General features: G+C 51.3%; 2 protein-coding genes across 10 annotated transcripts in view; both read right to left on the bottom strand.

The window, feature by feature from the left end:
• Positions 1 to 6,159, bottom strand: part of SLC4A5 (solute carrier family 4 member 5) — a 144,941-nt gene extending 138,782 nt beyond the window's left edge. The window contains exon 1 of the mRNA XM_060169556.1: positions 4,556 to 6,159. The gene's annotated coding sequence lies outside the window, so the exon portion shown is untranslated. The remainder of the gene's footprint in view (positions 1 to 4,555) is intronic.
• A 2,327-nt stretch (positions 6,160 to 8,486) lies between these two features.
• The window catches only part of DCTN1 (dynactin subunit 1), a 30,332-nt gene continuing 15,989 nt past the window's right edge, over positions 8,487 to 22,829 (bottom strand). For 2 of the 9 annotated variants that reach the window (XM_060170175.1, XM_060170178.1), the window contains 27 exons: positions 21,930 to 21,947; positions 20,516 to 20,536; positions 18,883 to 19,074; positions 18,340 to 18,537; positions 17,985 to 18,189; positions 17,830 to 17,908; positions 17,562 to 17,721; positions 17,342 to 17,446; positions 16,969 to 17,160; positions 16,763 to 16,879; positions 16,370 to 16,522; positions 15,592 to 15,752; positions 15,318 to 15,486; positions 14,982 to 15,050; positions 14,682 to 14,744; positions 14,422 to 14,571; positions 14,099 to 14,260; positions 13,880 to 14,011; positions 13,523 to 13,648; positions 13,140 to 13,282; positions 12,700 to 12,866; positions 10,970 to 10,984; positions 10,644 to 10,777; positions 10,336 to 10,528; positions 10,014 to 10,093; positions 9,376 to 9,465; positions 8,487 to 8,967 (listed from right to left, as the gene is read on the bottom strand). In XM_060170175.1, the coding sequence (XP_060026158.1) occupies positions 8,830 to 8,967; positions 9,376 to 9,465; positions 10,014 to 10,093; positions 10,336 to 10,528; positions 10,644 to 10,777; positions 10,970 to 10,984; positions 12,700 to 12,866; positions 13,140 to 13,282; positions 13,523 to 13,648; positions 13,880 to 14,011; positions 14,099 to 14,260; positions 14,422 to 14,571; positions 14,682 to 14,744; positions 14,982 to 15,050; positions 15,318 to 15,486; positions 15,592 to 15,752; positions 16,370 to 16,522; positions 16,763 to 16,879; positions 16,969 to 17,160; positions 17,342 to 17,446; positions 17,562 to 17,721; positions 17,830 to 17,908; positions 17,985 to 18,189; positions 18,340 to 18,537; positions 18,883 to 19,074; positions 20,516 to 20,536; positions 21,930 to 21,947 (3,432 nt within the window). In that variant the 3' untranslated portion in view covers positions 8,487 to 8,829. Of the gene's footprint in view, positions 8,968 to 9,375; positions 9,466 to 10,013; positions 10,094 to 10,335; positions 10,529 to 10,643; positions 10,778 to 10,969; positions 10,985 to 12,699; positions 12,867 to 13,139; positions 13,283 to 13,522; positions 13,649 to 13,879; positions 14,012 to 14,098; positions 14,261 to 14,421; positions 14,572 to 14,681; positions 14,745 to 14,981; positions 15,051 to 15,317; positions 15,487 to 15,591; positions 15,753 to 16,369; positions 16,523 to 16,762; positions 16,880 to 16,968; positions 17,161 to 17,341; positions 17,447 to 17,561; positions 17,722 to 17,829; positions 17,909 to 17,984; positions 18,190 to 18,339; positions 18,538 to 18,882; positions 19,075 to 20,515; positions 20,537 to 21,929; positions 21,960 to 22,829 lie in introns of those variants that run through there. The other 7 variants (XM_060170177.1, XM_060170179.1, XM_060170176.1 and 4 more) reach the window with 6 other exon arrangements.

The following is a 22,829-nucleotide window of genomic DNA, read 5'->3' as shown; positions in this document are numbered from 1 at the left end:
CCATTGTAGGCTATACTATAACTGTTTAATATGTGAAATATAAATGTCACCTTGGACCCTATGATAAGTGAAAATGTGTTTCATGTATTCTCATTTCTAGACAACAGTAATCTAACAGATTATTAAGGATAGTGAATTAATCTGTGTTTCTCTTTTGTAAGAATGTTTACCTGTCTCAAAAGATAACTTGTTTTAATATTTTCTTCAGATACCGAGTGATTTTTTTTTTTGAGAAACTAAGTTTCACATGAATGCTTCAGAGTTGGAAGGCTTTTTTTTATTTAAAAGCTTTGGGGCTTATACATACTATTTGTCAAGTTGGAGAAGAACCCATTTTCCCAGATCAGATTAAAGCTTCTAAAATAAATGCTTTCAGTAGTAGCTGGAATGGCATTGCTTAAAAAGCTGACAGCCCAGGAGCTTCCCTGGTGGTGCAGTGGTTGAGAGTCCGCCTGCCGATGCAGGGGACATGGGTTCGTTCCCCGATCCGCGAGTATCCCACGTGCCGCAGAGTGGCTGGGCCCGTGAGCCATGGCTGCTGAACCTGCGCGTCCAGAGCCTGTGATCCGCAACGGGAGAGGCCACAACAGTGAGAGTCCCGCGTACCACAAAAAAAAAAAAAAAAAAAAAAAAAGTTGACAGCCCAATAAGCATTTGGTATAGTACTTTATTAATATTTGTTAGTACTTGTTCATCGTGGAAAAGTGTCCTTGACTAAAATCAAATATAGCTATAGAAATCACTTGCTCAACTTACTGCCGTTCAGGATACACAGATTTTGAAATTGCATTTAAAGGGATCAATGAATGCTATTATTTGTGAAACTGAACATTTTGTGTGCTGCTTATAAACATTATCTATCAATCAGTACTTGGGAAAGTTCTACTTTCTTAACCTATTAATACCAGGAATAAAATATGAAAAATTAAACGGAAAACAAATTACCCTGGGGGCACAAATCTTTGAGAAGTGAAATACCTCCCTCCCCCAGAACTAAAATTACTGGGCAATCTTTTTCTTAGCTTCCCCATTTCATGGGGAAGCTGGTTTATGCCATTCCCTTTGTTGTTGTGCAGCCAAGATTAACAAGATGGGAATAGTGGGTCATACCACACTCATGGCTGACTCTGAAGGGCTCAGCAAGCCAGGGAGAAATGACCTCTAACGTCTGTAAAATTCACCTTTCAAGTTCCTCAACTTATTTCAGAGTCATCTCATGACCCTCATGTGTCTCTTTGTAAAGTCCTATTTAGCAATTTCAGGGGACAAAAAAATCTTGCCACTTCCTTCTCCACTAAGCCAATTCTCTGAAAATGGATAGACTGGCCTCAGTGTTTATAAATCCAGAATTTTGACAGGGATAGGGATGGAGAAAGTCATCTTTTCTGGTCACTGTTCTATACTCTTCCTCACTGCATCAAGTGCTGACTGCAGCTCCATCACTCTCTTGCACGTTTACATGTCTCTTCCTATGATAAAAGGGTTGTCTGTGGCACCTCCACTATTCTGTTTGTTGAAAAGTGCAACATCTTTGGCCAGTTTGGTGTGGCTTGAATGAAGGAAGTTCAAAGGGCTGTTCTAAATTACATTCTATGGAAGTGTTTATTTTCTTATAGCTCTATCCAGTTGCTGCATTTGAAGAAAAGCTTTACTTGGTATTTGCCCCATATTTAAAGTCAAAGGGTTTAGAATTTTGAACCTGACCTGTGAAGCAGAGGTTGAAAGCACGTAACTCTTGTTTAATACCCACATTCCCTTACTGCCTGGGTATCTATCTGACCCCTTTCCATAAACATTTTTTCAATCCTTTCAAATCTTCAGTATAGGGCTTCCCTGGTGGCGCAGTGGTTGGGAGTCTGCCTGCCGATGCAGGGGACGCGGGTTCGTGCCCCGGTCCGGAAGGATCCCGCATGCCGCGGAGTGGCTGGGCCCGTGAGCCATGGCCGCTGAGTCTGCGCGTCCGGAGCCTGTGCTCCGCAATGGGGGAGGACACAGCAGTGAGAGTCCCGCGTACCGCAAAATAAATAAATAAATAAATAAATAAGCATCATCACACACACTCAGGCACACACACACGCAAACACACACAGTTTAAAAAAAAAATCTTCAGTATAAATTTGCTACATCTACCATCATTTGTAAAGTTGGAGAGTCACTGCTTCAGCTATTTGACAGACTTCCCAAAGTGAAGGGTTTGATACCCATTACCTAGAGTATCTCAAAAGCAAGTTGCTCTCCCATCACTTTCCTTTCCCACTGCCCAGCCTTTCCATATACAATGCTGGGAGGAGAGTACTCCTTCTCAGGTGATGGGCACTATATATTTGGTATATTAATGGGTAATCTGAGGCAAAAGCAAGAGGATATAATTTCTTTCCTCAACACCAATTTGGACGCTGTTATGGACTGAATGTCTGTGTCCCCCAAAATTCATATGTTGAAATCTAATCCCCAATGTGATGTATTTTTCCAAGTAAAAGCTTTGGGAGGTAATTAGGTCAGAAAGGTGGAGCCCTCACGAATGGGGTTAATATCCTCATAAAAGGCCAGAGAACTAGCTTATTCTCTTTCTGCCATGTGAGGATATGAAGAAGTCAGCTGCCTGCAACCAAAAGAGCACTCTCTCCATCCAGAACCTGACCATGCCGACACCCTGATCTCAGACTTCCAGCCTCCAGAACTGAGAAATCAATTTTGGTTGTTGATAAGTGACCCAGTTTATGGTATTTTGTTATAGCAGCCCAAGCTAAGACAGATGCTTACACTCTGAATGAAGGAAATCCTTATATTTCGTTTCAAAATATATTCTCTCTCCTTGACTTCCATCTTTTATCTCCTAACGACTCTGGGTCCATTTTTTTCTTTCATTGTACTCCCCCTCTGGCAAATCTATTCTTGCAGAGCCATGGCAGGACATCTTTAAATCCATGTTTTACATAGAAAACACTAAAAGGAAAATCTCTACAATCACTAGTGACTACGTACTGGGAACCGCTGTTCTCAATCTTCCTCCACGTTGTGTTCTTTGTATTCTCAGGATAACATAAGCTATATTTGAATTGCTGACACACTGAAAATGAAGTTTAAGATATATGCGTATAAAGTATATGTTGTATTGGTACACTAATGGTAATTTAGAATATGGAACTCAAAAGACAACTATTTGTAGTATATATCTTTTTCTTGAACCTTACCCAAATACACATACTATAATACAAAACATTTATAAGACAATCAGGGAAATTTGAACACGGGATATTTGATGAATTTTTTTTTTAGGTGCAATAATGGTATTGTAGTTTTCTTAAGTGCTCTTTTAGGGATACTAAAATACTTTGGGATGAAATGATGTCTGGGATTTGCTTCAACATAACCTGGGGGTAGAGGAGAGTGAAGAAGAGCTACACAGAGGAAACAAGATGGGTCATGAGACAATGAATATGGGCACAGGGAGATTCATTACACTCTACTCTCTTCATTTGTATGTTAAAATTTCCCACAATAAAAAGTAACAAAACACAGGGTGGCAGACATATATTTACTCTGACACCAGTTATTTGAGCGAGATGAGTCCAGGTCTCACCCCCAAACTCCCCAGCCTTCTGGAGAGAAATGGAGGCCGAACATCCCAGGCTACCCCCCCGAGTACCTCAGCAACAGAGGCTGGCTGTCCCTGGGAGCAGCACTGCCTGTTTCCGTTGTCACATGTGGTAGAGATGAAGGAAGCCTGGGTGAATGGACATGCTTCTCAATATACATAGAGGAGGAGAGGGCTACATGGAGTTTAACATCCACAGGGAGGCAGGAGAGGTTGCTCACCCTCAGATTCCATGTTCTCTAGGTGTTCTGGGCCTACCTGACAGGGTTCAAGGTATTCAGTGCTATGAAGCTTCCCCAGCTGGGCACGTGGGGCTGTAGAGCACACAGGCTCCTGGCTCACTTTCAGCTCCAAGGCTGAGTAGGGCAGAATTGACTCTGGGGCCTTGCACATTTCCTAGGATTAGCTAGCAGAGGCTAGGGTCTCTGTATTGCACCCACTCCTGCTTCCCACTCCGCGACAGCACAGAAAATGGGAACCACGAAGGTATATTCAAACTGGGGTGAGGTAGGAGTGCCATGAACATTTGACTCTTCCCCAGCCTTGGCCTGCTAACAGTAGGAGGAAACAGTGCCTAGATGGTAGAAAATAGGATGGTAACCACCCATGAGAACAAGCCAAAAACTGGGGCACTGAGGATTGCCTGTCCTTTGGAGCCCAAAATATGATGATTTGTGTCACAAGTGTATGTCTTGGGAACGTGGCTGCTTGCATTTTATTTCCTTTTCATTTGTTCAATATCATCCTCCCCAGTATCATTTCTTATTGAGTACCTGTGTCAAACACGCTTTCTCATTTAACCTTTCCCTGAAGATTACAAGGAAAAAATACCACTTGAGGAAGGTGCTATTAGCCTCATATTATAGATACAGAAACTGAGGTTGAGAAGTTAAGCAACTTCCCTTAAGTTCATACAGCTTATAAGTGTAAGAGCTGGGATATAAGCCTTATACTTACTTCACAAAGTTGTCTCCAGGTTGGGGAAGGTGATGTTGACCCTGGAAATCCGCCGAAGAACCCCAAAAAGAGAGGGGCTCATAGGAGACAAAATTGAGACTGTGTTCTTGTATCACAACTGGCAGTTCTGGGTGTAGATGGATCAAAGGAGACTGTTCCCATGCTACGCACCATCCTTGGTACACATAGTGCCTCACTAGGCCTCCCTCCCCACCACCACATCCTATCCGTTTCCAGAAATCTCCTGGGCTCCATAAGCAGCTCCCATTATCATCTACAGGCAATGATGCTTGCGTCAGCTATCTGCCATCCCCTGGCCACCCAACTTCCACCACTGAATAACGGGAAACAGTAGTGCACACGTGCTCCTCTCTCCCCTTTCTCGTCACCACAACCCAGTTTCTTTTCCCTCTATTCCACCAATAGAGGGAGCTCTGACCAGCTCACCGGGCATCTCAGAATCAGATGCCACTTTCTCTCTGAACTCAGGCCCATTTGACCACTGAGCAATACAAGAAACTATCAACTACCTCCCCCAAATCTCCCTCTTCCTTGGCCCTGTGACACTTCCTCTGGGGGCCTCTGCTCCAGTGATGATCCCTGGGGCTCTGCTGTGGGTTCTTTAACTCTCAGAACTGCCCAGGGCTCCGCCCTCCTCCTGCCCTATACTCTCTCCTCAGGTGATCTGCAGCCTCACCTGATTCCCAGGCCTCTAGCTGCTTACTCTGTCTTGACCAAGTCCTATAGGCCAGTGCCCGTCTGTTCACCTCACACTTCAGGACTTGTATGATATGCCATGCTGCAGGGCGTGGGATCTGGCTTTTCGGGTGGTCAACTAACACAATCTCAACAAGTGAAGGGGAGCGAACACCAAACAGGGCAACTTGGAGCAACGAAGGACAGCAGACAGAAGAGAGAGGAGGTGAGTTTGCTCTCTCCATCCCTCCATCACCCCAAACGTAGCATTTCTGAATAGTCTATCCAGAGACATCACACTTGGACAAGTGGCCAGTTATTTGTGAAGCAGTGGCCCACTCATTAAAACAAACCTTGTGTTTTCTGCTCTTTTCCTGCCTAGCTTTCCTCACCCTCACTGCTTGGGGATTGTATCTCAAAACTAGCACTGCAGCTTTGCCTCAGGTTCAGTTTTCTAAGTAACCTGAATTAAGACAATACACCTCATCCCAATCATGTCTTCAACCACCACTGACACACTCCCAACCCATTCCCCAAAGTTTACCTCCAATCCAGACTTCTCTGCTGAGCTCTATACCCAGTTGGATCCAACTGCCAGTGGACATCTCCACTTGGACATTCTCACAGGCACCTCAAACTCATTTCTAAAATGAAACTCATAGTGCTGCTCCCCTACCGTGTGCCCTTCTCCTGTGTTTTGGGGGAGTCAGAGATGAAAGACACCTTAAAGGAACTCTCAGTCTGGCTAAAGAAGGAGACAGATGGGTGAACTCACAATTACAATGGAAAGAGACACATACTGGTATAAAGCAATGCCATAGGGGCATGTACTGAAGAAGAGAAGAAAGGCTGCTTTGGGCTAGGCTTGCATGCGTTCTCTCATTTAGCCTTCACCACAGCCCTGGAAGGTATCGTTATTCCTATTTTGCTGTTGAGAAAGCAGACCAGAAATTAGAAACCTCGCCAAGGTCACAAAGCAACTAAATCCAAGCACACCTGAAAAAAAAAGGTTCGTATTCTTTGCTGCTCCAGAAGAGGAGCACCTAAGAGGTTACAGGGATTGGAGATTTCCTAAGGTAGCAGTGCCGGAACTGTCTTAATAAATGAACAGGCTGTCAGCTAAGATGGGGTGGGGTGGGGGCAGAGAGATAGAAAGGAAGGAAGGAGGTAACTGGCATTCTTGGCAGTGGGAAGAGGCCTGAGCAATCACATGGTGGCAAAGAAACTGCAGGGGTTCACTAAGCCTAGACCATAAGGCACAAGAGAGGCTGGACAGGTGGGCAGGATCCAAATCATGGATGGCCTCGTGCACCATCCTAGTGAATTTAAATTTTAAATTCTAGACACTTGGAGGAACCATTTCAGGATTTTGTTTAACTTTTAAATTCTACTTGAAAGAACCATTTCAGAATTTAAACAGAGAATGACACAGCCCAGTGTGCATTTTGGAAAGGTCTCTCGGGCATCCATGAGAATTGGGTGAGAGAGGCAACAGAGGTAGGATGACCATTTCAAAGACTGCTGAAATACCCAGAGCAAGAAATTATACACAAAGTTAGCAGTGGAGGGAGTGGAAAAAAGTGAACAGATGTGAGAGACAGTAATGAAGGAAAAACTGAACAAGACTGGGTAACTAAATTAGCTAAGGAGAGTGGAGAAGCCATCAGATACCCTGGTTTGTGGCTTGTTACATACAGGACATGGAAAAGATGCTTTCCATTTTAGACATGCTGACTTTGAGATAGATACCAGCAGGCAATTGAATAAATAAGTATGGTATTCGGAAAGCAGTAATGGTGAGAAACCACTACCAAGGCAAACGGACAGAACAAGAAAGCCCTATCCTCTTCTCGTACCCCTGGGAGTTGCCCAGTCTTGGCCCTTGGTATCTTAAACACCAATGGGAAGGGAGGTCAGCAGCTTAGGTAGAAAGGACAGGAACACAATCCAATCCCAGGGAAAGAACAGTGTGGTCTGCAATTTCCTCAGCACTAGAGGAGGCCAATTTGGAGAGGTGAGGTAAAGACTCTCTGATATCAAGACACAGCCACCCTCCTCAACCAATTCTGGAAGAATTAAGCCCTAATACCCTAAGGTATCCCTTAGGTATATGCATCTAGAATGGTATCAGCTATGTGTAATCCTTGAGAGTACTGAGGAAAGTCACACAAATCATTTTCTCTTGGAACCCCAGTTGAAAAAGGCTAAGGTGCAGAGCAGGTATCAAAACACCATAATCCACTGGCCTTCCCAAAGGGTACATCAATTGGGAATCCGCCCAGCACTAACGTGTGCCCTGGGCTCCCAACCTGGAACCTCCTTGTCCTGTTTGCTCCTTTCCCACAAGCAGAGGACCTGACCTAGCTGGAGCTGCTCCTAAGCACTAGGGGTCTCTCCCTCCAATTGGATCAGAGACCTCTGGCAGCCTGCGTAGGATTTCCCCAAGGAGGGAATAAAAGAGAGTATCAAGGGAATTCCCTGGCAGTCCAGTGGTTAGGACGCCACACTTCCACTGCAGGGGGACGCGGGTAAACGACGCAGACAAAAAAAAGAGAGAGAGACAGAGAGAGAGAGAGACAGAGAGAGAATCAAGGAGTCAGCCAACTGAACTAAACTGGGGTTACGTTCTAAAATGCCGGGGCACTGTTCATTGGCCTAACGGGCCCCAAATCTAGAAGTGATTTCAGTAGGTCTGGGCCAAGGCCCAGAAATGTGCAAATTTTTTTTCAAAGGAGCTCCCCAGGTGATACTAATTTGTAGTGGGACTTGGGAGCAGCTTTTGCAACTTCTATCCTTTCTTACCGGTCTGTTGCTTTGGTCTTCCCTTGCTTAGTAAATGTTCCCTCTGAGAGACCCCAGATCTTATGGGGAGACTGTGCCAGTGCATCAGAAAGTTGTCTGGGGCGATGATCATACCATTAGCCCAGCTCCAAACACTGGCTTGAAGAGCAGTGGAAGATCCAGAAAGCAGAGGCAGGCCTGCTGGCAGAGACGACATACTCCTGGCCTCCTAACTCCATAAACGAACTCAGGAGCTAAGCCCGTGGTCTAGCCCTTTTCCCCTTGCTCCGAGAAACTTACTGCACACAAATTTGAGGAACACGGCATTCTACTGGTCACTAGAGGGAGACCTTCATATGTGACCCAGCCAAAGCCTCCTCAGCATCCCTTCTCCTCCACTCCTGCTCTGAGCCAAACGGCCCAAGTCCCACTCCCAACACCACACAGAGAACACTGAAGCAGAAGTGACTTTAATCAAGGGGTGAAGTCCTCAATCAGGGAGATCTCACTTGACCTTTGGTGGTGGGGTCTCAGCCTACCTACCCACCACGGCCCCTGAGTCTCCTCAGGAAGGAGGGAGCAATTGAACAGCAAGTTCCAGCAGAGGTCGGGGAACGGAACTAGGGGAACCAGGTCAAGGTGCAGGGGCAGGGCACTGACAGGTGGGAGTGAAGCTGAAAGGGGCAGGAACAGCTTCACACAGGCGGTTCTACCTGGGGGCTACCCAGTGGCTATGCATCAGGCAGAGCGGCACCAGGAGGGCTGAGCGTAGAAGAGGACAGCGAGGGAAGGAGCATTTAGGAGATGAGGCGACCATGAAGCTGGTGCAGCTGCTCCTGGGTGAGCACCAGCCGGTGTCGCTGTCCAAGGCCAGCAGCACATGAGAAGGTCACTTTGCCCATGTATACAGTGTCGTCCTGCTGCTCTTCCTTGGCCTGGGAGTTGGGAAGGGGAAGAGGCCTCCAGGTCAGGGGCTCACTTGAGCTGTGTGCCACTGACAGGGTCCCTGAGCACTGAGACCCTGGGTGACTGAGGCTTTGAGGCTGCTAGACTATAATGACCACATTTTCCAAATCAGAATTGAGGTGCACAGCCTGACAAGGGAGTTTTGAGCCCCTTCTGATGTCAAAAGTCATAGAAGATGTTTAACTGCTAAAATATTGGAATTTCAGGAAGCAATGCAAGCACTCTTAAGATACTTGCAAGTAAGACTTGGCCAGATTTCTCAGGATGTTCAGTTGTTGGACCTGAGACCCTAGAAGCCTCTTCAAATTCTGGAGGAGAGGGGAAGGACCCACCTGAGCCCTCCATACTGCCCATCCCCCTCCCCCGCTCCCTCTTACCCTGAGGAAGGCTGATGAAGGGAAGGTAGCAAAGTCAGTGGGGACCGTGGCTCCAGGGCGCTGAGATACAGTCTCCTTAAGGACCTCATCCTGGCAGAGGGGAAAAGGATTCATTTAGGGGACCCCCACAGGCTAGCCCAGTACCTCCCTGGTTTCACAGGAAGGAACACTAATACCAAAGAAGCAGGGACCAATCCTCTTTATCATAATACTTTTGCTCTCAACTCCAATCCCATCCCTACCCAACATCCTTACTTTACAGATACTTACCCTTTTAAGGCTCAACTCAGATTCTATAGCTTCTGGGAAGCCATTTCCAACCATTCTACTCTGCAGTGATATCAGCTCTGACAGAAGTTGTGCCTGAAACCACACACTCTAAAGATGATCCTAGCTCAACCCACTTTGTTGATAAGAATCTGTTTTCTGTTGATGAGAATCTGTTTGGGAGTGAGGGCAGGTTCCCAAGGCAGGAATCCTGCCTCCCCTTCCATCTCCTCCCCAGTGTGTCATCTAGCACAGGGATGGGCCCCCAGGAACCCTGGGAGTTCTTGTGGAAATGAACATGCTAGGGGCTCCACCACGGAATGTTCTGAAGTGGGCACTGTCGGGTGAGAAAGGGCAGGGTCTAAACTAACCTTGAGCTTCTCGATGGTGTCGCTTAGGGACTTGAGCTGAGCCACTTGCTCCAGGAGCTGGGCCGACGGGCTCTTGGCAGCTGTGGGGATAGAAGGCTAGTGAGGCCCACCAAGGCCCAGGCAGGCAGCTGTACTGGATTAAGGGTCATTAGTGCAGATACTGGACCCGCTCATGGAGTAGACATGTAAGAGGGTAGGTGAATCAAGCAAATTAAACACTGAGACCAAAGGGCAGTGCTAGGAAGAGCCTCTCTGGCGTGGGAACTGCCTGGGGCAAGGGGAAGGGGTGTGTTTTCCATCTCAGGATTTGGCTGGTCCATACCAGGGCTGGTGCGGGTGATGTCCACGACATGGGTGTGTGCGCTCAACTGATTCAATGTCTCCAGCAGCTGGTTAGTCTTACGATACAGCACTCCAGCAGCTAGATCACTGCCAGGGCCCTCACGGGGTAGGAGAGAGAGCTTTGCCACGTGCAAAGGGGGCAGGGCTGCTAAGGATGCCTTCATCTGGGCTCCCTGTGGGGGAAGGGGGAAGAAGGGTAGCGGTAATAAGTGATAGAAGGCCCTGCCATCTATCATCAACGAGGCAGTTACACTCCACCTCTACCCATCCTCCCTGTGACCTCCTCACCTTGAGGATGCTGTTCTCATGCTGGAGCTGGGAGATGTGCAGCCTCATGGCAGAGATCTGCTGAAGCAGCAGTGGTGAGTCCTTCACCAGCCCTGGGCCTGGCACAGATCCCGGAGCCTGCCCAGAGGCACCTCCTACGGGTACCATAACAAATGTCATAAGCCCCAGGTGCAGAAGGCTGAAGATGGGCACCATCCCTACTCATCCCCTTTCCTTATCCCCTCCTACCTCCAGTCTTGATTGCTCCCAAGGGGGTAGTCTCACCCTGCTCCCCCAGCCCCAATTCCCACCAGCCCTGTTAACCCCCCACCAGGATGGGTCTCTACCTCGCTGCTGTTCTTCTGTGCTCAGGATAGCCCATTGGAGAGCAGGAAAAGAGGAGAGAGGAATTAGATGATTTGGGAGTGAGGGGGACATACCAGAGGAATCCTGGGCACACAGGAAGACTTTTTTCCTAATCACCATACCTTCTCTAACAAGACCCTGCCTCTACTTTTGGGGAAAGAGCAAATATGTGTGAAAGACAGAAAAGGGGAGCCAGGCCACGATACAGGGTGCAACACGTGAGGAAGAGTGGCAGCGGGAGTGTGCGCAGGAGGAGAAGCACTTGAGGCCATTCTTGCCTCCCTGCCTCAGACTCCAGCTTCCAGAAGGGCAGCCGGAACGCTCCTGACACCCTGATATGTCTGCACCCTCAGTGCTCCCTAGCAGCAAAACTGAAGTGGAGGATGTAGACACATTCCCATGTTCCTCAGGTTCCCCAGTGCTCTGAGACAAAAGTCACCCTTTTTTGGGTGTGAAGTTTCATAGACTAAGAACCGATATTTGTTTAAAGAGCCTATGCTAAAGCAACTCAATGCGGTAATTCTGGAGACTCCCCTCCCAAGGAACATGGAGCCGTCTGCACCACAAGAGTCTAAAGTCAAGAAGACGCTTGGTCACTTTCAGGGTCAAGCGGCACCAGTGACGGGGGCTTTGATGAGGACAAGACCCTAGGTGAGGCCAGCTGACAAGGCAAGCACAGCAGGGGAGATCTAGAGATCCTGAGGGTTTAATTCCATTACAAGGAGTTTGCCTTCTGGAGGTGAGAAGGGTAAGTAAGAAACTGAAGAGAGAACAAAAACCGAACTACACGGTAGATGAGAACTAACATGGCGGTGGCCGCCTCCTTGGTCAGGAAACTAAGGAGACTAGGCCTGGAAGCCAGAAAAACTCCAGGTAAGGAGCCCTGACCACACTAAGAGACCAGGCAAAGGTCAGAACACAAGCCCCAAGTGAAGCTGGGAGAATTCAGCAATGGAAGAGACAACTACTCTATAGGGTGAAGCCACGTGAACTCAGTGGGGAAGAGAAAATGCAGTGCCCAAGCAGAGGAGGGATCAAGAGCAAGGACCATGCACTGCTGTGGATACCACAGCACTCAGCCCAGCCTGCTGCAGGCTGGTGACCCTCTGGAATACAGGGCTGGGACAGGAAAGCCAGACGGTAGACCCAGAAGGGACATCTACTGGAGTCCGACTGTCACTGTAATTCTGAGCTTCACCAACAACTTGGTAAGGCCCCACTGCCCCACCTTGGTCAGAACTCTGCACATATCTTCAAGGAGAAGTAAAAACTTGGTGAAAGTTGCCAGAGAGCTTCCCTGGTGGCGCAGTGGTTAAGAATCCACCTGCCAATGCAGGGGACACAGGTTTGAGCCCTGGTCCAGGAGGATCCCACATGCCACGGAACAACTAAGCCCACGCGCCACAACTACTGAGCCTGTGCTCTAGAGCCCACGAGCCACAACTACTGAAGCCCGCACGCCTAGAGCCCATGCTCCACAAGAGAAGCCACCGCAATGAGAAGCCCACGTGCAGCAAGGAAGACCCAGTGCAGCCAAAAATAAATTCATTAAAAAAAAAAAAAAGTTGCCACAGAGTGAAACTGGGCAAGCATATTCCTGGTTGAATATCCAGGGGTAAAAGAGGGGGGCAGAAGTCAAACTGAAGCCAAGGGCAGGAGGGGGGCCATCCAATCTCCTCTGGGCTAGTGCTGCCTGTTCCACTGCACTCACCACCAGCAATGCCAGACACCAGGGTAGCAATACCCGAGGGAGGGGGACCCCGGAGCCCCTCGATTGTGCGCTTGGACTGGCTGTTCAATCGCTGCTTTAACTCTGCTTTCTCTGCCTCCAGCTGGTCGATGTCAGCCTGAAGTGCATCCATCGTCTCCTCGAACTCTCTGTGAAAGAATCTGGGCTTGGACAGTGTCCCTTCCCCATGGCCCCACCCCCCCTTCTCAGTCCTAACTGAGTCCTTGGAGTAGCCCTACTGGTGAGGAGCCAGAGGCAGAAGAGGCTCAGACTGGGATGAGATGATGGGGATGTCAGCTGGGAAGGAAGATGGCGTCTGTCCCCCTGGGGAGTCTCACTACAAGAGGCCCTGGGCTAGGCGGCAGGGAGCTGCTGGAAGGAGGGAGGGGTGGAGTGAGCAGGGGCCTGGGAAGGTGCCTGACTTCTCCTTCTTCCGCAGCAGCGCCTGGGTCTCCTCCAGCCGAGTCTGGACTTTCTCGATGCGCTCATCTGCATCCTTGGCTGCACTGTCCAGCTTCTTCTCCAGGAGGCTCAGCCGCACATTGGCCTCACTGAGCTCTTCCCCCTGGACGAGGGCAGAGAGCGTCTAGTTCCCTTACACCCTCCCATGGCCCCCCAGAGACCTGGAATAGACCACGAGATAGAAAGCTTCCTGAGGGCCCACGAGAACTCCCACTGATCACAGGTGCCACTTCTCCCCACTCAACCCCCAGCCCCCCTGAGTTATGATCACCAACACTCACTGCTTCCCTGTGCCCCATGCTATCTCCTGGCCCCCCAGATCCAGAGCCTTCCCTATCCTCACCTTGATCTTGAGTGACTTCTTCAACTCCTTAATAACTGTCTCTCGATCTTCAAGCTTCAAGCCCAGGCCTTCAGCATCTGTGATCTCTGCACGAAGGGCTGCAGCCCGCAGCTCAACTGGGGGAGGCTAAGGGTAGGGACAGGAGACAGAGGGCAGGGATAGGGAGAGGAGGTCATCAAGGCACTCCTTTCAGAGATCCAGTCAAAGGGAAAATCTTCTCCTTGCCTCCTAAGCAGGATGGTGCTCCCCAGATTCCTTCCTGCTGCCGCCCAGCCCTCCCTCCCACAATTACCAGCAGCTCTCCAAGTCCTGCTCCTCCAGGCCCCTGGAGCCCCTCCAAGGAGCGACCCCACCCACCTTGCTAGGGGGCCGCTCTGCATCATACTCTCCCTCCTGCATGGCGGTGGCCAACTTGTTCATGGTACTGATCAAGATGCTGCATGACTGGCGCAGACACTCATAGGGGCTGCCGGAGGGGGCTCCGTAGATCTGCAGGTGTCAAGGGCAGTAGTGAAAACCCCACACTGGCCACCTGACTGCCCCATTACCACCTTCTGCCCAGCCTTCCCAGCCCACCTGCTCGCCTGCTTTGAAAGCCAGCTCCTCCAGGGCAGCCACAGGCAGGCCTTCATTCTCTGCCAGCGGGGCAATGAGCTGGGCGGCAGCAGCAGCCACCTCCTGCAGCACAGCCACCACCCACGTCAGGTGTTTCCTGCAGTCTAGGAGTGTGTCGGATACCTGTGCAACAGGCCAGAGTCAGGAGCCCACTCTGGGCCCCGCACCACAGCTCCCAGCTACCTCAAAACCATTCTTGTCCCCTGACCATATCCAGATCTTGACACGCTGGGCCCCTCCTGGTTCTACTTGGCTTCCTTCCCATCCCCCTTCACAGCCCAAACCTGTGGTCCAAAGGCCAGTGCAGCTGGGATCCCAGGAGCATCTGTCCCTGGCATTCGCCTCCGGATCTTCTTGCAGAACTGGCGGATATCACTGCACGAAGTTTCCAGGTCCCGGAGCAGGAGTGCAATATCTGAAGCCTCCTGCCCACCCTACTCAGGGAATAGGAAACAGATGGAGAGCCAAGTCAGCATTAGGGCTGGGGCGAGGAGGTGGGGACTAAAAGGAAGAGGAGCTCAAACAGATCTAGTTGTGCTCTCACCTGCAAGAAGGCCCGCAGCCGTCCCACCTCCACACTCATGCAGTCCAGGGCACTCTGGGTGAACTGTGAGGACAGAAGCAGGTCGTTGTCAGCCCCCAACAGGAGCCCTTCTGCCCCATCACCATCTCTAAGAAGTCTCCGCCCTCGGCTGGCCCCCATCCATAAGTGGGTCCTCTGGCTTCCCTGATCTGGCCTTAGTGACCCTGTTCCAGTCTTATGCGACACCCCTTGAGGGTGTGAACTGATGTCTCCCATTTCTGATCTCTATAAGGGGCTCAACCACTGGCCCAGACATCTCACCTTAATGTGGTCAGCCAGCTGTATGGTACTGTCCTCTGGTTGTTCAGAGAGGTGGATGCTGTACAGATGCTGAGGAGGGATGGCAAAGAAACAGACAGTCTTTAGGCCTTGGAAGAATGGAGAATTCTTCCCGAACTGCAATTTGACCCTGTCATCACAGGACTCCAGAGGTATGAGAGCATCCAAAACCCTCAAGGAGCTGCATCCTAAGGTGAGTCCATCTACGAGCCTCAAGCCATCAGCCTGGGACATACAACCTTGGCTACACTGGCAACAGCCTCCAGCAGAAGAAACCCTCCCTCCCTCCTGTGCCAAGGCTGAATTCTCGCCCCAGACCTGGTAGTACTTGATGGCTTTGGTGAGAGGCTCTACGTTGACAGTCTCGTCCAGCTGGTCCTTGTGCAGCAGCTCAATGAGAAAATCCAAGGAGCGTTCGTGGGCACTCATCTCAGGGTAGAGGCTGCCCACCTTCTTATACATGTCCACACTGCACTGAGAGAGGGCACTAGAGACCAGAGAAGGGCCCTGTGAGGCCAGCGTCTACCAGGCAATCTCAGTTCCAGCCAATCTCGGACCCGTGGCCCTGGAGTAGAGGTCAGGGGTTACTTACTGCTCATAACGGTGGAGTGTGGCCTGCAGCAAACTCAGCGAATACACCAGCCCAGCAGCAAAGCTGAGCTGCTCCCCCACAGCTCCTCGAAGTCCTGGACGCTCTGAACAGTTCTCACTTAGTTCAAATTTCTCCTGGGCCTGCTTCCGGATTAGCTCTGCCTGTGGGAAGAAGCACCAGAGACCTGGGGCTCAGAGCAGGGGATGGAGAACACAGACTCAGGAATAGAGAGAGCTGAGCAACTATGTAGGGGGCATGGATACATGGGGGAGAAAGCAGAAACAGCTCTTAGATGGGCAGGGACTATCACATGGGGAAAGGGTAATGATGCGATTACTGGTGGTTATGAAGATTTGGGATGTGGGGATGAAAGGGTGGCAGGACCAGTGGGACCAAGCTCTTTCCCGCCTTAAAGCTGCCGCTCCTGCTACCTTTCTACCTAGAATGCTATCCTGACAACGACCTCCCCACTAACTCCTAGTCATCTTCTAAGTCTGGCCTCAAATGTCATTCCTTCAGTGACAACCCTCTATCTAAATCGGCTCTCCGACCGTGCTCTCTCAAAAACGCTACCTCCACTTCACAACATGCCATCTCCCCTTCACAACATGCCATCTGTAATATACATCCATCTGTGACTTTGTTGACTGTGCTCCTCCACTACATCATAAACTCTGTGAGCAGGGAGAATGACTGTTATCTTTACTTGGCATCCTCAATGCCTGGTTCACAGCAAGTTCAACAGAGTCCTGTTGGGCACGTGATTGATAGACCATACCTTGCAAATGAGACGAGGCATGAGCAGCAGCACCAGGACGCAGTCATGGTCCCCACCTGGCCGAAGGAAGCTGTCAGGCATGAAGGCTGTCAGCAGGGACATGTGCCGGTTGGCCTGTGCCACCTCCATCTGCCTCAACTCCATCTCAATTGCCTGTGAGGTGGACAGGGAGGTGGGCTCTCAGCCAGGCTGCAGAGAGCCTCATAACCACCATGCCGTGCTCCACCACGTTCCCCGCTTCTAGGCCCAGGCCAGGAGTCTTCCAAACCACCACACAAAGCACGCCCCCATCCAGGAAGTGAAGCCCAGAACCCCACACCAGATCAGCCCACCGCCACACCGAGGCTGGGGTCCCCAACACTCAGCCCTCTGCGACCCACCCACTTTCCTGACCTTGGCATGGGCCTTAGTCTCAGCAAACTTGATTTTGAAGTCAAAAGTCTCTGGGGGTGGCTGCTGCTGCCTCTCCACAGATGCTTCCTGCTGGTTTGTCAGTTCCCGGTTCACATCCTGGGAACAGGGACAGACAATGAGGCACAGCTGGGTCCTCAGGGAGCCCTGAGGAGATGGTGGGCAGAGAATAGCGGGTAGGCAGGCACCTGCAGGTGGGCGGTCAGCTGGCGATACTTCTTGATGGTTTGCTGATAGTCTGCAACTGTCTCCTGGGCCGCCTCCACACGCTTCTGGGCCTCTCGCACCCGTGCACCCGCCATATCCAGCTGCTCCCGCAGCTCCAGTTCTGTCTCACGTGCGTTCTCCTGCAGCTCATCGTTCATTTCATTCATTGCTTCCTGGGAGGCCACAGGGGAGTTGAGGCAAAGGAAAGTCAGAGTCAGGGTAGCAGGCCAGGGTGGGTTCACTCACCATGCCTCCTACTCAAAGGTCAGGGGTCACATGTCAGCCCTTCTCTCAGCAAGTCACTTCCAACTACCCTCCATCAGGGTCATGAGTCAGAGTCTGCTCTTCTCTTACCAAGTCCCCCACGGTTTCTCTCAATTCCCGCACTTTCTCTTCCAGATTCAGGTTCCGGTCTGTCAGCATCTCCACCATCTCCTCAGCACCCAGGGCAGCATCCACCTGTGTTACAGAGAGGGAACAAGGAGAAGGGCTGAAAGGCACCTAGAAACAGAAGGTGCCTATAACAGAAGCGAGTCAGTGGGGGTGCTCTGGGCAAGGCGATGGCTCCCCAGACCTGCTCCTTGAGCTCATCAATGGTGCTCTCTGCCTGGCTCAGCTCCTCCTGCAGACGCTCCCGCTGTTGCCTCACAACTTCCAGCTCTTGGTTCTTCTTTTCCATGAGCTTCTGGAGTTTCACGTGCTCCTGCTTCTCGGAGGAAGAAAGATCCCGCATTCTGTGGGAAAGTGAAGAGAGAGGAGAGCGCGTGTCGGAGTCACCGGGTGGTGGGCGCTCTAACACATTTGGAGACAGCAGAGTGAGCCGCACAACGAGAGGACCCTACCTCACTAGGGCATCCTTTAGGCGGGCGTTCTGCTCCTCAAGCTGCTTGAGCTGATAACTGGACGCAGCGCCATCTGAGCCTGGGGAAAACCATTAATACTTTCAGACAAAGTTCCAACCCCACCATTTGGCCCCCAGCAGCTCCTGGCCCCTTACCCTTCTCTTCAATCTCAGCCTTGAGGATCTCCAAGTCAGTGGTGAGCTCGTCCACACGCTCCTTCAGCGCCTCCACCTCTTGCTGTAGGGACTCAGCCCGCTCTTCGGCCATCTCCTTATCCAGAGTGGCCATCTCGATGGCATCAGCAGTGTCAGCCATCTCCTCCATGTAGCGTTCCTTTGCCTCTAGGGCCTCCTTGGCTTCCTGAAGAGGAGTGGAGGTTGGTTGGGTTACAAGCACAGAGCTGCCTCATGCACCCTTTCTCATAGGACACTCCAGGCTCCAGTTTCAGCTTCCAGTACACTTCCTTGGGCCCCGTGCCTCCCCAAACACCCTCTTCATCCCAAGTCCCACCTTCCGAGCCTCCTTGAGGCGCCGCTGCAGGTCTGCCTGCTGCTCCTGCATTTTGCTTTTCCATTCTTGCACCTGCTCCAGCTGAATCTTGTGTTTCTCCAGCTCTTTTAGCTTTGCCTTGTCTTCTGCACGTTTCAGTCGCAGGGTCTCCAGTTTCTCCTCCAGGTCCCGCACTTGGGCCCTCAGCCCCTCCTCCTCCTGCAAAGGAGAGACCCTTCAGTCTATGCACAGCCTCCCCCGTTTTCCCCATCAAGACTGAGCTGGAGTGGAAAGGACAGGAATGTGTGCAGACATCATTCCAGGCCCAGGGCCAAAGCAAGTGGCATACAAACATCTGAGAAGAGCCTGATACATAAGGGGAAAGTGTGGAAGGGCAGAGAGTATAAGAGCTTAGTCAGTGATGGGGTACCTATATGCTGTGTCCCCCACTCTTCTAATCCAAGTTCCGGGTCTCCCCCAACCCTGGGAAACTTCGAAGACCCTGCCAGGGGTCATAGGCCCTTTTGTGTCTTGGATCTTCTTCACTCCAACCCCAGACCTTACCTTAGACGGGGAAGGAAGCGGTGGGGCTGCTCCAGGAGAGGTGAGGGCTGGCGTGGGGATGATGGGTGCCGCCAGCGGAGTCTGAGCTGGGGTGCTGGGCTCACTGCTGCTCAGCTCACCTGCTGATGCTGAGCCAGAGGGGCCCAGGGAACTACTGGCCCCAGCTACCCCAGTGCTGGCTGGGCGGGTGGGCTATTCAGACAGGGTAGGGGCAGACCAGAAGTGTAGGGGACAGGGGTGGTGAAACAGAGTAAGACAGAATATGAGAATATGGTGAGGGAAGTGACAGAAAAGGAAAAAGGCAGAGAGTATCAAAGCACAAAGAGAACAGAGAAACAGTGATGAGCAGAATGAAAATGACACAGTCAGAGATAGCGACAAAGGACCGGGGCAGGGTGGGGGTGAGAGGATGGCAGGAGAGGAAGGGATGGAAAAAGACATAAGATTACAATGCTCCTCCCTTGGCACTGACCCCACATTCCTCCAAGCTCTGGCAGTAACCCCTTAGAGCAGAATCCCATACTCCCCAGACCATTCCTTCTGTGACCCACTTGTGATCATTCTAGCAATTTCTTAATACTCCCAATCCCATTGTTGCTCTGGGCCTGTGCCCTCCTCCCCCAGAGTGAAAAAGTGCCTCAGTGTCATTCCCAGAGAAAAAGAACAGATTGATCTCTAATTTTCATGTTCCCAGAGAAGGCTGGGCTAAAAGTGGGGGTACTAGGCCCCCCAGCTCTTTAAATCAAGCTGATTCTCCTCCCCTTGATCTACTTCAGGGGACCCTGCAGGTGAAAGAGCCAGGGTGAAAGTTGTAATCCTTGGCTCCCCTCTGAAACAAGGTCAGTACAGCCAACCCATCTGTCACCTCCCTCCCTCCAAGACAGAGGGGCTCTAATCAGATGACACGACCCAGGCCCCTGTGGAGCTGAGGCCCTGGAGCAGACAGGCCTGCCCAGTGCTCCTCCCTGCAGGGCTGAGCCCTGAAGCTCTCCCGATGGGCTGACACTCAGAGGCTACATGCCCAAAGCCTTTCACAGATACACCCACCTCCTTATCTCCTGACATTTACACTGCCAAGTTTTTTCACCTTTCTTCGAATCCCACACACACACACAGCTGGTCTAAATGCCCTACACACACACACACACACACACACACACACACACACACACACACACACACACACACACACACACACACACACACACACACAGCTGGTCTAAATGCCCTACACACACACACACACACACACACACACACACACACACACACACACACACACACACACACACACACACACACACACACACACACACACACACACACACACCCCACCCCACCCCACCCCGTCTAAATCCCCTTCTTCAAGAAAGCCTACCTTGATTAACTACAACCACTCTCGTTTCTCTTCTGCGCTCAAGCTACCGGCTCAGACACCCTCCTTAGAGCCAGAAGTCACTTTCCCCGGAGGGGCCTGTCATTAGCCTCAGTCCCCTCACTCCCCTTAAGAGAACCCAGGGTACACTGTGACCAACTTATACTTGCTCATACACATGCCCACACACATGCACACGCCTAAAATGAGTGTGTGTCCACTCAGCAGTAGCTTGTACAGAGGCCTGTTTTTCCTCACCTTGGGCCGCCGGGTTGTAGTCTGGACAGGCAACAGGAGCCAGAGGAGTAGTAGTCAGGAAAGAAAGGATAATGGCAGAAAGACAGCAAAAGGGACAGCAATGAGAGCAGAAGCAACAGAAATGAGGCTACGCTTAGCGGTCCCACCACTCCTCCCCCATCCCCAGCCCATCCCCTTCATCCAGTGAATCACCTCGTTCCCATTCCAGGAACTCAGAACTCCTATTTCCCGTTAGTTCCTTCTCCCACTTTTGTCCTGCCCTTGCAGACCTCACCCCTTCAGACACCCTGGAAATCCTGGAAGTCCCTGTCTCCTAGGCTGAACCACAGGAGACCAAACACAGCAGCTGGTAGAGAAGACCAGTCCTTCTGCAACAACGTCTCCCACTCTATCCCAGAGCCCCGCCCACCCACCACTCCCAAGGACTTTCCCAGGTCAGCCCCTTCCTTCAAGTGCTAGACTCCACAGAGGACTCCCTAGAAATACCATGTGACAAGAATGATGATATGAGCCCGAAGTGCGCGATATGAACCCAGCAGAGGGAGATCAGGTCCCCAAGGCAGAACAGCCCTACTGTATACCCCACCCCCACCCCCTTCCCCAGGACCAGTTCCAGCAGCAATTCCCTTCCCCAGGGCAGAGGGCTCAGGTGTCAGGACCATGAATACTGCATGAGCCTGAAGCCCAGAGCTCAGCAAAGTAACCCCACCCAGCTGCAAGAAAAGAGGGGGAGGGTGGGCAGCAACATAGGGAAACTACTGCCCTAAACCAAATCCAGAAACCCCTCAGGTTACTGCAAGGTGATACAGATGATTAACTCCAACTCCCAAATAATGTTCCTGATACCCAGTGTCTCATACTTCTGGCAAAGGCAAGATTTGGCCTGGGCCCTGCTTCTAGGTCTCCCAAGGAGACCAACGCCCACCTCTACTACCCTGGGCTAAGCCTCCATAGCTGTGTATCAAAAACTATTCTAGGGAAAGACCCCTGACACAAACCCCAGTGGGGCGGGGATGCTGGTATTCAACCAAGAGTCATTCTAGCAAAGGTTGGGTGAGGTAGGCCTGCTAGAGGCACAAAGACATCTGGACCTGCTTCCCAAGATTCTCTCATAGGAAATGCATCCGGAGCCAGTTTGCAGCAAAAGCTGCCTGAAGCCCAAGCCTGAGAGGCCACTGGGTACAAGGCCCAGAACACAGATTCAAAGCCAAAAGCAGGCAGGCCAGGGAGCAAATGCCCAGGGTGTGGGGCATGGCAGTGACACACACCTCTCCCTGCCCCCCACCTTCATCACCATCCTCTTCCCCCAACCAGGTAGACAGAGGAAGTCAATCAGCCCCCACCCCCACCCCAGCAGCCTGCTGCCACCATCACGCTGGCAACCCAGCAGCAGGACCAGAGCAAGCAAGAGTACCTTTCGGGCTGTCGGTGCCTGTCTCATCATTGCAGAAAACCAAAGAAAGCCAGGATAGGAGAGAAGGAAGGACAGAGGAAGATGGACAAACACAGAGGAAGGACAGACGGAGGGGGGGGGGAAGAGACCGAACAGAGGGAAAGGCGGCGGAGACAGGAGATTAGTGCATCAAATCCCAACAATGCAGCCTCAGCTTCCCAGACCAGCAGCTTCCCAGCTGGCAAATGGCTGCAGCTCAGATGCAGAAGCCCCCACGGTGCGCAGTGGGGACAGCCAGGCTCCGGCAGGCACCGGAGAGGTAGCCGGCCTAGTTCGCCAGCTGAGGCTGATGGCAGCCTCAGTGGCCGCAGCAGCAGCTCCACCTGACGTCATGCACCCACCCTCCTCTGCTCCACTAGGGGTGGAGACACTGCTCCTCAGTCGCCTAGCAACCACCAGGCTCTGATGGCTCCTCCTCCTCCTCATGATTGGACAAAGTCCTCTACTGAACCCGCCCTGCTTCCTCCTCCAAAGAACAGGTTCTGGCTCCTCCCTCTCCTTCCCTCTCCCCCAGCCCCAAGAATTTGCTCCAAGAAATTGGGCTAAGGGCCATCTCATCTCTGGGATGACCTCTCTGGGACCGGGGTATCACTGCACAGGGACACAGGGCCTCACTGCTTCATCAGGCCTCTCTCATACTCACACTCCCCTCTGTCCACAACCCCATCAACTCTACTTCTGTCTCATACACATGGACAATAATACCCTTATGGTGGCTCATCAGGCACATGTACCCACAGCACTCCTGCTGCATCAGCTCAGCAGGGCACACTAAGAAACCTGGGGAACATTCCATCTGGGCTGCAGCAGCTCTAATGACAGTGTTTGGCTCCTCTCTCAACTCTACCCTTGTTGTAGTCA

This window comes from Lagenorhynchus albirostris, chromosome 13 (genome assembly GCF_949774975.1).
Source record: "Lagenorhynchus albirostris chromosome 13, mLagAlb1.1, whole genome shotgun sequence".
NCBI lineage: Eukaryota > Metazoa > Chordata > Mammalia > Artiodactyla > Delphinidae > Lagenorhynchus > Lagenorhynchus albirostris.
This window is presented reverse-complemented; position numbering and strand designations above follow the sequence as displayed.